This window comes from Bos grunniens, chromosome 14 (assembly GCF_055505025.1).
Source record: "Bos grunniens cultivar Pamir isolate PY7600 chromosome 14, Bosgru_T2T1.0, whole genome shotgun sequence".
NCBI classification, from domain to species: domain Eukaryota; kingdom Metazoa; phylum Chordata; class Mammalia; order Artiodactyla; family Bovidae; genus Bos; species Bos grunniens.
Window position 1 is genome coordinate 59,952,481 of NC_141178.1, and position 12,545 is coordinate 59,965,025.

At 39.0% G+C, this 12,545-nt stretch overlaps 1 protein-coding gene across 2 annotated transcripts in view; it reads right to left on the reverse strand.

Moving 5' to 3' along the window:
- Positions 1-12,545, reverse strand: part of RP1 (RP1 axonemal microtubule associated) — a 149,041-nt gene that overhangs the window by 11,708 nt on the left and 124,788 nt on the right. For both annotated transcript variants that reach the window (XM_086335466.1, XM_086335465.1), the window contains exons 16-17: positions 9,891-10,068; positions 8,002-8,130 (exon numbers count right to left, since the gene is read on the reverse strand). In XM_086335466.1, coding sequence (XP_086191592.1) covers positions 8,002-8,130; positions 9,891-10,068 — 307 coding nt within the window. The remainder of the gene's footprint in view (positions 1-8,001; positions 8,131-9,890; positions 10,069-12,545) is intronic.

The window sequence follows — 12,545 nt, forward strand, 5'->3', positions numbered from 1 at the left end:
CCATGGACTGTAGCATGCCTGGCTTCCCTGTCCTTCACTATCTCCTGGAGTTTGCTCAAACTCTTGTCCATCCAGTCAGTGATGCTATCTAACCATCTCATCCTCTGTCGCTCCCTTCTCCTCCTGCCCTCAATCTTTCCCAGCATCAGGGTCTTTTCCAATGAGTCAGCTCTTCACATCAGGTGGCCAAAGTATTAGAGCTTTGGCTTCAGCATCAGTCCTTCCAATGAATACTCAAGATTGATTTCCTTTAGGATTGACTAGTTAGGCATTCATTTTTAAAAGTTGCTTCTTCTTTACCATCCTGGGTAATCTCTGTCATTATAACAGTAGGCATTTTTTTCCCTTCAATTATAATAATAATCACCATTTATTAGCTCCTACTATACAGTAGGTTCTGTGTTGAGTGCTTCATATTTATTTCTCACCCCATAAACTAAGTCAAATTATGATGTCTGTTTTAAGATAAGAAAAAGAGGCAGAGGTTAACTAACATGCCCAGATCATGCAATAAGGAAACCATGTATGTCACACTCTGAAGCCCTGGAGCTTGAACACACCAGAAAGGCACTGGGTGCTCCTCTATACACAGTTCCCCAGACACAAGGCCTTTCACTCTGTGCCAAGCACTGTCCTAAACACTGAACCTGCATCATCACATCACCTTGCTCACCCCTAACACCATCCTAAAAGGCACTGAGCCCGATTAAATGGGTGGACAGACTGGAACTCAGAGTTTAAGGCATCGACCCGAAGTCCACAGGCAGCAACCAAGAACTAAACTTGAAACTCAGGCAGGCAAGCATGCACCCTATGCAGTCCACTGGATGGACTGTCAAAGGCTACTGACCCAGGAAAGATCACCAGTCAGTCAAACATAATTTACAACCTGACCTTCAACACCCAAATGCTGGAGATGAGAAAAGGACTGTTCTTCTCAAACCATCCAGAACCTCAGAAACCCACTTGGAACTTCTTCAGACCTGAGACAGCAGTGCAATCAGATCTCTAGTGAGGAAAACCCCACAGCATGTATGTGAGCCCTAGAACAACCCATGATCTAGGTCAGTAGAAGATGCTTTAAGAGGCTAATCATTTACTCAGTACCTAAGATCTTCCCTGGTGGCTCAGATGGTAAAGCGTCAGCCTACAATGCGGGAGACCTGGGTTCGATCCCTGGGATGGGAAGATCCCCTGTAGAAGGAAATTGCAAACCACTCCAGAACTCTTCCCTGAAAAACCCCATTGTCAGAGGAGCCTGGTAAGCTACAGTCCATGAGGTCGCAAAGAGTCGGACATGACTGAGCAACTTCACTTTCACTTTAGCCATTGAAAAGGATTGTCTTTACTCAATTCAAGAAAATGTTATGTAGTTCCTACTATTTTTCTGGGCACAGTGTTAGGTTCATGGCTCTCTAAGTATTAACAGAGGAGAAGAAAAATCTGAAAAATAATAAGAATCTGACCTTGGAGATACACACTGACTATTGAGAAGGGCAGATATAGAGGTATTTAATTTCAAACAAGCAGACACACTCATGGAAAACAAAAGAAAAACTATGAAGTGGCAAAGTAGCAGAAAGGAGGGAGTGTTTGACTATGGAGGGGAGGCAGGGAGGTGTCACAAAGGGAACCGCATGCTGGGTTTACAAGGAGGAGTTAGAATTTTGCAGAAAGAAGAAGGGACGATCTTTCCCGGTGAAGGGAATAGCTCAACCAAACACGCAAGGCTTGAAGCAGCGGGCACAATGGAAGGACCACATGTGGTGATGTGTTGACCATGACGTCACAGAGGTGTCACGTGAGATGAAGGGAGACGGAGACAGTGAGATGGTGGAGGGCACTGGGTAGGCGGAGAAGGAGTGGGCACAGCACTGTGCAGGCACCGTTTGCTAAAGTCTGGGGGCAAGATGGTCGGCACACTAAAAACATCAGTCTGAAAGGGGTGAGCCATATGGAGCAGGGAGAGATTTGGGTGGGAAGGCCAGTGAGCAGAGAACAGTAAACAGATGAACAAACCTTGGAGCAGGGTCAAGACATTATGGTTACTTGGTTTCAGATTTTGGGGTATGAACACACAATTATGTACATGTGCTTCTGTGTGTCTATGTTGAGCTTGTTTGTTTGACTTAATCTGCAAACGAGTTGCAAATCTTCAAATCCTCTTCTTCCTGCTCTCACATTTTCACAAACATGAAGTATTTGCACAAACATAACATATTGTCAGAGTGCACTCATATTACAAAAACTGATGACTTAATATGGTATAATCTATAATACAGAACAATGTATCAAAGTTTCTGCTGTTATCAATTAAATATGAATTCAATCTAATGCCCTGATCTTTTGGAAATGAACCAAAGTCCATTAGTCTCAGACCATAAATTTATCCATTTGAGAAATATAAAAGCACTCGCTTTTGTCGACTAGAAGTTTAAAATATTCTAAGCTGGAAGAACATTTGATGGGGTCTCTGGATTAGCTGGCAGGCTCCTTCAAGGTGTTTCTGAATAAAATCTATAGTCCTAAACAAACAAAGTTAGGCAGATATTGGCATTATTTGAAACTGAGTAGTGCATATATGAGTATTCATTACTTGATCCCCTCTACTTTTACATGTTTGAAATTTTCCATAATGAAAAATATCCTTTTAAAAACAGTACTTCTTCCTTGAACTCTACTTACCCTAATAAAATGAACACAAAAATTCAACTTAGCCCTGAAGGAAAAAGCTGCAAATTTAATAGCACTGCGCCCCTGTTTACCACTACAAAAGTATCATTTATTGTATATGTGTGGTATTATAAGTTCTAAATCTCTGTCTTCCTTCCATGTAGATAAAAGTAGCTCTATTTTTCTTTTTTAATAGATGAGCATTTAAAATACAGAGGATAGTCTTATTTTACCTGTAATACCTAATTTCCCAAAATATGAAAATCTGGCCCCATCCTGGACGCTCACTGACAAACATAATCTCATTCTTAATCTCAGCCGTTAGTTGTTTCTGATGTCTTTGAAAGTATGAAATAAGTTTTCTGAAGTATTTTTCAACTAACATGATTTTAATATCAGTGGCTAATGTGACCCAAATCTATCTAGCATGACAGCTAAATTGCAAAACTAGGAGGAAGATATTTCTTGTGCCAAACAACTTTTTTTTTTAACTTTACAATATTGTATTGGTTTTGCCATATATCAACATGAATCTGCCACAGGTATACACGTGTTCCCCATCCTGAACCCTCCTCCCTCCTCCCTCCCCGTACCATCCCTCTGGGTTGTCCCAGTGCACCAGCCCCAAGCATCTAGTATCATGCATCGAACCTGGACTGGCGACTCGTTTCATATATGATATTACATATGTTTCAACGCCATTCTCCCAAATCATCCCACCCTCTCCCTCTCCCACAGAGTCCAAAAGACTGTTCTATACATCAGTGTCTCTTTTGCTGTCTCGTATACAGGGTTATCGTTACCATCTTTCTAAATTCCATATATATGCGTTAGTATACTGTATTGGTGTTTTTCTTTCTGGCTTACTTCACTCTGTATAATAGGCTCCATTTTCATCCACCTCATTAGAACTGATTCAAATGTATTCTTTTTAATAGCTGAGTAATACTCCATTGTGTATACGTACCACAGCTTTCTTATCCATTAATCTGTTGATGGATATCTAGGTTGCTTCCATGTCCTGGCTATTATAAACAGTGCTGCGATGGACATCGGGGTACATGTGTCTCTTTCCCTTCTGGTTTCCTTAGTGTGTATGCCCAGCAGTGGGATTGCTGGGTCAAAAGGCAGTTCTATTTCCAGTTTTTTAAGGAATCTCCACACTCTTCTCCATAGTGGCTGTACTAGTTTGCATTCCCACCAACAGTGTAAGAGGGTTCCCTTTTCTCCACACCCTCTCCAGCATTTATTGCTTGTAGACTTTTGGATCGCAGCCATTCTGACTGGCGTGAAATGGTACCTCATAGTGGTTTTGATTTGCATTTCTCTGATAATGAGTGATGTTGAGCATCTTTTCATGTGTTTGTTAGCCATCTATATGTCTTCTTTGGAGAAATGTCTGTTTAGTTCTTTGGCCCATTTTTTGATTGGGTCATTTATTTTTCTGGAATTGAGCTGCAGGAGTTGCTTGTATATTTTTGAGATTAGTTGTTTGTCAGCTGCTTCATTTGCTATTATTTTCTCCCATTCTGAAGGCTGTCTTTTCACCTTGCTTAGAGTTTCCTTTGTTGTGCAGAAGCTTTTAAGTTTAATTAGGTCCCATTTCTTTATTTTTGCTTTTATTTTCAATATTCTGGGAGGTGGGTCATAGAGGATCCTGCTGTGATATATGTCAGAGAGTGTTTTGCCTATGTTCTCCTCTAGGAGTTTTATAGTTTCTGGTCTTACGTTTAGATCTTTAATCCATTTTGAGTTTATTTTTGTGTATGGTGTTAGAAAGTGTTCTAGTTTCATTCTTTTACAAGTGGTTGACCAGTTTTCCCAGCACCACTTGTTAAAGAGATTGTCTTTAATCCATTGTATATTCTTGCCTCCTTTGTCAAAGATATGGTGTCCATAGGTGCATGGATTTATCTCTGGGCTTTCTATTTTGTTCCATTGATCTATATTTCTGTCTTTGTGCCAGTACCCTACTGTCTTGATGACTGTGGCTTTGTAGTAGAGCCTGAAGTCAGGCAGGTTGATTCCTCCAGTTCCATTCTTCTTTCTCAAGATTGCTTTGACTATTTGAGGTTTTTTTGTATTTCCATACAAATTATGAAATTATTTGTTCTAGCTCTGTGAAGGATACCGTTGGTAGCTTGATATATCTACCTAAAGAAACTAAAGACCTATATATAGAAAACTATAAAACACTGGTGAAAGAAATCAAAGAGGACACTAATAGATGGAGAAATATACCATATTCATGGATTAGAAGAATCAATATAGTGAAAATGAGTATACTACCCAAAGCAATTTATAGATTCAATGCAATCCCTATCAAACAACTTTTAACTACTGTCTGATGGAAGTAGAAAGAAGACCCCTAGAGAGAGTCATGATCTAATTACTCAGAAATGAATGGGAGTCTTTCAGGTAATACTCATGGAGGAAGAGATTTTTTTCCCAGCTAAGCCATAGATACTTAAAAAATCATTTCCAGTGCAACCAGAGAAGACAAAGTTTAAACAAGTGGGCACTTTGTAGATGGCATGTGTAGTAGGAGAGCTTTATCATCTGGATTTCCAGGATTCAATGTCTAAATCCAAAACTTGTGCCATGTCAGCATTTAGAATGGCTTCATACATTACACTCATCATGCTCACTCACTCAGTCGTGTCCAACTTTTGGCGACCCCATGGACTGTAGGCCACCAGGTTGCTCTCTCCATGGGATTTCCCAGGTAAGAATACTGGAGTGGGTTTTCATGCCCTCCTTCACAGGAAAAATAACACTCAGTCTTCTCTATCCATTTTGGCTCACTCTCCATTTCTACTGCATTACCATCAACCACAATAAAGAACTTGTAACTCTTTGTACAATGAATTAATGATTTAATCTTAATTCTGTGTCTGGCATGCCCTAGATATTGTCTTCATCTTATTTATCCATTTTAACCCCATGTTTTTGAGTAACTGCTCCATGCTTATCTGACTCACTAGATAAAAGGTCAGATGTTTTGTTTCAAGAAGTCAGATGTTTTGACTATCACTGTATGACCTTACATCTGTTTAGTTGGCACACAACACATATTTGATGATTTATTAAATGAAAGAATGATTTTTAAAGGTCTATACTTATCATGAAGCCTAATTTTATCACTTTTGAAAATAACTTGGCCTGCTCTGCCTCACTGTAAAACTTATTTTCAATCCTTAAAAACTTAACAGTAGCATTGATAAGGGATTAACATCCAAACTATTTAAAAAATAACTCAATAGCAAAAACCAAAGAATTCAATTTTTAAAAGGACAGGAACTAAAGAGACATTTTCCTAAGAATACATCCAAATGGTCAACAGGTACATGAAAAGATGTTCAACATCACTCATCAGCAGGGAACTACAAAATAAAACCGCAATGAGGTATTACCTCACACCTGTTAGAATGGCTATTATCAAAAAGACAAGAAATAACAAGTGCTGGTGCGGATATAGAGAAAAGAGAACAGTTGTGCACTGTTTGGGGGAATGTAAATTGGTACAGCTACTACCGAAAACAGTATGGAGGTTTCTCAAGAAGTTAAAAACAAAACTGCCATACAATCCAGTAATTCTACTTCTGGTTATTTACCCAAAGAAAATGAAAATGGTATCAAAGATATATGTGTATTCACATGTTTATTGCAGCCTTATTCATAATAACCAAGATGTGGAAACAACCTAAGTGCCCCCAAACAGATGTGTGGAGAATGGAAATGTATATAACACACAAATAATAATAACACATAGAAATTATTATTCAGCCATGAGAAAAAAGGAAATGCTGCCATTGCAGCAACACAGATGGACCCTGAAGACCCTGTGCTGAGTAAAACAAGTCAGAAAGAGACAAATATGATATCACTGTTACATGGAATCTTAAAAGAGCTCAGCTCATGAAAATAGAAAGTAAAATGGTGGTTACCAAGGACAGGAGTAGGGGGAGAATTAGGAGAGATATTTAAGGTACAAACTTGCAAATAAGACCTAGAGAACTCATGCACCTTGTAGTGATTACAGACAACAAGATTGTATGATAAACATCAAATTTATTGAGAGACTAGATCCTAATTACTCTCATCACAAAGAAATAAACATATAATGATAGAGGTGTTAGCTAATGTTACAATGGGAGTAGTATTGCAGTACATAAATGTATCAAAACAATAAGCTGTACACCTTAAAAAAATTAACAATGGTAACATTTTTAAATGTTTCTGCCAGAACAAATTTGCATAAAATATGTAGAAGATTTTTCTCTTAAGTATTTTGCTACTCACAAAAAAAAAAAAACTATTCCTAGAAATTTCAACTAGCATGCTATTTTCTTTTCTTTCTGTTTTTTTTTAAGCACGCTATTTTCAACCAAGGAAAATTTTACTTAATGTGGCCATTCCAGATTTAGGGGCCCTTACTTCCTGACACAAGATTAAATTCCCCATCTGTGAAAAAAATGGAACTAAATATATGTTTTTCATGCAGTGTGATTTGTCACATGGCTCCAAGAATTCACAACATGACATGAAATACAAAACTGGGCCTGGTCCAATGCAATGAAAACCGAAAGGCTAACTCCCCTCCCCTCTGGTTGACCATGGGGTTTTCAGCAAGAAACATCTATGTTCTGTCACTTTCTAAAGAACAGAGAGCACATGCAATAACTCATTTTCGGAAAGCAGCTTTTTTAAAGATAACATTATACCTGTCTCTCAAGATGGATTTAATAAAAATGGTTCACAGACAGTGGTCATCATTTCATTTTGCCCAAAGATGACTACATTCTGATGCACAGAATTTGTCAGATATCATTCATCTTGCTTGTCAGTCACACAGAACATAATACATTTAAGAGCGAGGAAAATAATTAAACACACTGAGAGACAGAAACTAAAACTCCAAACTTCTGAGGCCTAGAGTACTTTATTCGTGCCTTAATTTCTGTATCAGGAAAGTGGGGGAAGTTATTTTTGTTGTTGCTTAGTCTTTGGTGAGAATTTGCTGTTATTCATTAAAAAAAAATTCATAAAATATTTTGTAGGTAACATCATTTAATACCACTTTCCTTTCAAGTATTGTTCTGGAGTGAACACTGAATTCAAGAGAAAGAAAGAAACATTTTAAAATATACATAATTCTCTGCAATATAAAACCGAAGCATGAAAAAGCAAGATAACAGGCGAAAAGCAAGTTCACGTGGTATAATGTGACCTATAGTATAAAAATAATGTGGGGCTCTTCCTGAGGTAGACACAGAAAAAGCAGTGCAGACAAAGAAACCAAGAGAAGAGAGAACAGCTGTTTCTTACGTGCAGTTGAAGGAGATGGGGCTCCTCTGGCCTCTGGTTCTGACGGCATTTCTTGCTGGTTTCTTGACTCAAGGATCTTCTCTTCTTGGCTGGGTGTTACAGACATACCACTTGGGTTTTCTCTGCCAACTGAAATTAAGATTTGGAAAAGTTTTATCCTCTCAAACCACTTGTTTCTTCTCAGAAAACCCACCATCTGCTCATCTATGCAAGTTTAAGCTTTGCTATTGTTTCCACTTTGATGCCGTCAGAGCTCTTTACTCTGCACTACATAGTAACCAGAAAAATGATTTTTTTATAGCAGTGGGCTGCACATGAGTGGTATCCCTATTAAATCTGTGCATTCCTTTTAAATCTAAGCAATAGTTTAATGCCATAATATGAATTGAATGACTTATTCAAGATGTTTTTCTTATAGCTTCTAAATGGGTACATTGCCTACATCAAAAGGTAAACCTGACTAAACGTTGTTCAAAAATGCTTTATGTGAATTTAATGGAAATTTAAGAATCAAAAAAGTATATATATATATATATATATATACACACACCTACAAATGAAGAAAACATTAGCTAGTTTTCTGCCTTTTATTTAGAAGCAAGTTGTTTTGTCATCTTGTTCAGAAATAGATATCCCCAACCTAGCTATGAAATTAAAAGATGCTTGCTGCTTGTTATGGCAAACATAGACAGTGTATTAAAAAGCAGAGACATCACTTTGCCAACAAAGGTCCATATAGTCAAAGACACAACTGAGTGACTGATCAACAACAACAATAGATAAAAATACAGATATTATATATACTACCCCCAAGATACATATTATATTTATGTATCACTCATCTGATAGGATATACATTTTAAAAATGATGAGAATTTTATATCTATCTCCATATAACGTATAGGTAGACCTTGTTAAGAAAAGAGAAGTTAAGTAAGAGACAGACGGACAAAGAAAATCATCTAGATTTTGATTAAGCCAAAATCCATGGGACTAAACAGGGTAAAAATTATATCACAAAGTGAATTTTGAGATAATTTAAGAACACATTAGAGTTTCCCCAATTAACCTTTGCTTAGGCAAATATGTTCTAAGCTTCAGTTGTTTAAACAAAGCTCTTAAAACCTTACTTCACTTTGCTAGAAAACCTGAACTTAAATATGAGGGAAACCAGTTTCAAAATATTCACACTTCTATCCCATTCTTAGAATTTTTATCCCAAATCCTATTTTAATTCAAATCCCATTAGTGCTGATCTTTTTATCTCCTTTTACACTGTGAACATTAAAAATTAATCACAATGAAGCTGAGAATGTTTCTAACAGCTCCATCCCCTCTCTGTATATGCTGCTACTGCTAAGTCACATTAGTCGTGTCCGACTCTGCGACCCCATAGACCGCAGCCCACCAGGCTCCCATGTCCCTGGGATTCTCCAGGCAAGAACACTGGAGTGGGTTGCCATTTCCTTCTCCAATGCATGAAAGTGAAAAGTGAAAGTGAAGTCGTGTCCGACTATTAGCGACCCCGTGGACTGCAGCCCACCAGGCTCCTCCGTCCATGGGATTTTCCAGGCAAGAGTACTGGAGTGGGGTGCCACTGCCTTCTCCGCTCTGTATACGAGATATCCGTAAATAACAAAATACAAGCATGCATACACATACACCCATACACACATACACACACCCAATTTAAACAACTACAAAAGAGCTCAATGTAGCAAAAAACTTTATACCTAACATTAAACATCTGAGAATTTGAGATGTGTTTTTATTATGCCTTTTTCACTGCTTCTAGAATAACAAAAACGTAAATACAGTGAAATTATCAGTCATTGTACACACACCATGACAAAACAAATCAAAATGGAAACATTTCAGGGTAAACGTACATTTGATGACTTGTGGATAGAAGAAAACACTCCCGTTCTCAGTATAAACAACTGGCTTTGCCTGTCCATCTGACCGAAGTCCAACAAACAACCCTGGGCTCTTCACCGATTCCAGGCTTATACATGCATTTCTCAAGTTCTTCTTAATTTTAAAATGACAGTCACTGTCTCCTATACCCTATAATCAAGAGAACATTATTTCATAAATATGAGCAACACTGAAGGATAGAACTTAAAACCAGTCATTTCACAAGAATATAATTTTGCTGCAAGTCCTCTTGACAAATTTAGAAGCTGTTTGCACAAAGCCCACTATGTGCTTCACCCTGCTCCATAAGATCCGGAAACAGAGGCCAGTGATTGGCTGAGCGAGTGGACACAGGACTCTGCATCTCAGAGGGCTTTCACATGAGTAGAGGGCAGTGTGTGCTCATTACCTCCAGAGCTGCCTGCCCCTGTAAGTGAGGATGGAAAGCTGACACATGAGTGCTTTGGAAACACTCTAAAGTGGTGTTGGAAAAGAGGGCAATTCTTACAAGTCTATTTACATTTAAACAGAAACCAGGGGCTTCCCTGGCGGTCCAGTGGTTAAGAATCTGCCTTCCAATCCAGGAGACACAGGTTCCATCCCTGGTCCTGGGGGACCCCACAAGCCCCTGAGCAGCTAAGCCTGCATGCCACAACTACTGAGCTCATGCTCTAGAGCCCACACTCTGCAACAAGAGAAGCCACTGAAATGAGAAGCCAGCACACCACAATGAAGGGTAGCCCCTGCTTGCCGCAACTAGAGAAAGCCCACGTGCAGTAATGAAGACCCAGCACAGCTAAAAATAAATACATAAATAAAATAAATTTTTAAATAACGCAAAAATAAACATAAACCAATTTTCACCAGTAGAGTTCACATAAATGACTCAAGGGTTGTAGAGCAAAACATTCAAGAACCAGATGCCAAAGGAGTAATCTACACACCCTTCAGATCATCAAAATCACCTCTTTTTATGGCATTTAAAAATCTGAGATTAGAAAACATTTCACTTTTTGTTGCTTTAAAAAGTTTTCTTAAAAAAAAAAAGTTTTCTTATAAGATTTAGGAGTTCTGAAAAATAGGTTTTGTGAGACTGGACTGAAATTTCCAATAGCATCTATTATTTGTAAAAGATAACTGCATTCAGGTCTCTGCCCTGCAAAGTGAGTTTCTTTTAGGTAAGAACAAATGTCTGTTGTCTGTTCTCTCCCATAATGCAAATATGAATTAAGCAACCACTATAGTCTGTTCTTGTTTTGGATACAATAAAACTCTGGCTTTGATTTGTATGGCCAATTAGAGGACACAAAGACATATACAAATAAAAACACAATATGTAAGAACAACAAAATAGAGATGAATTCCTCCAGTTTGGGGAGAGAAAAGTCACTAAACTCTGGAGAATAAGGAAGAAACTCAATAAACGTTTGTTAGCTCTAAAAATAGTTATCCGTTTTGATCGTTTCTAATCTCATAATTTCTTCATGCAATGTCTTTCCCTCTCTTTTTGATAATGAAAAATGGGATTATTCCCTCTAAAATTCACCATTCCAAGTGATAGGCACTGAGCGACTTCACTTTCACTTTTCACTTTCATGCATTGGAGAAGGAAATGGCAACCCACTCCAGTGTTCTTGCCTGGAGAATCCCAAGGACGGGAAGCCTGGTTGGCTGCCGTCTGTGGGGTCACACAGAGTCGGACACGACTAAAGTGATGCAGCAGCAGCAGCAGCATGGTGGCTAAGACAGTAAAGAGTCTGCCTGCAATGCAGGAGACCTAGGTTCAGTCCCTGGGTTGGGAGGAATCCCTGAAGGAGGAAATGCCAATCCACTCCAGTATTCTTGCCTGGAGAATTCCATAGACGGGCTATACTCCATGGGGTCAGAGAGAGTTGGACATGACTGAGCAACAAACGCTTTCACTTTCACCCACAATGCGGCACCTTGGTCTACTTAATGTTTCAAGTTGGGGTGAAGGAAGGATTTTCTGACCTTCCCCAAAGCCAGTAATAAGACCCTCATGTGGGAGAGGTGTCCTCCCAGGGCGTCCTTATCTCCAAGACAGAAAGGTTTTGATGAATAGGAATATGTCTTGCCCTTCCCCCAGTCCACCAGGCTTCACTCATACCCTTCTTCGTCATCTAACGTCTTTCCACGAATCTCCATTCTTCATCACACTCAGTGTAAGAACACCCAGCTTCTTCACTCTGTTCTTAACAAGGGCTGCCCATGGGAAAAAGTAGTTAACCAGAGCCTAATCTTTTTAGGTTTTCAATTATGTCTGACTCTTTGAGACCCCATGAACTGTAGCCCACCAGGCTCCTCTGTCCATGGGATTTCCCAAGCAAGAATACTGGAGTGGGTTGCCATCCCCTTCTCCAGGGGATCTTCCTGACCCAGGGATTGAACCCTGGTCCCCTGCATTGCAAGTGGATTCTTTACCATCTGAGCCACCAGGGATTTGCATTTTTAGGTTTTATCAGAAGCCTAACTGAGCCAGAGGGCGGGAATTATCCAGCTCCAGCCCCCTCTGGCCACCCTAGGACTGAGACGCACTTTTACAGTTCACAGTCCAGAGGTGATGAAATAAAAATTCACATCTTAAGAAAAATTCAAACATAAAACTT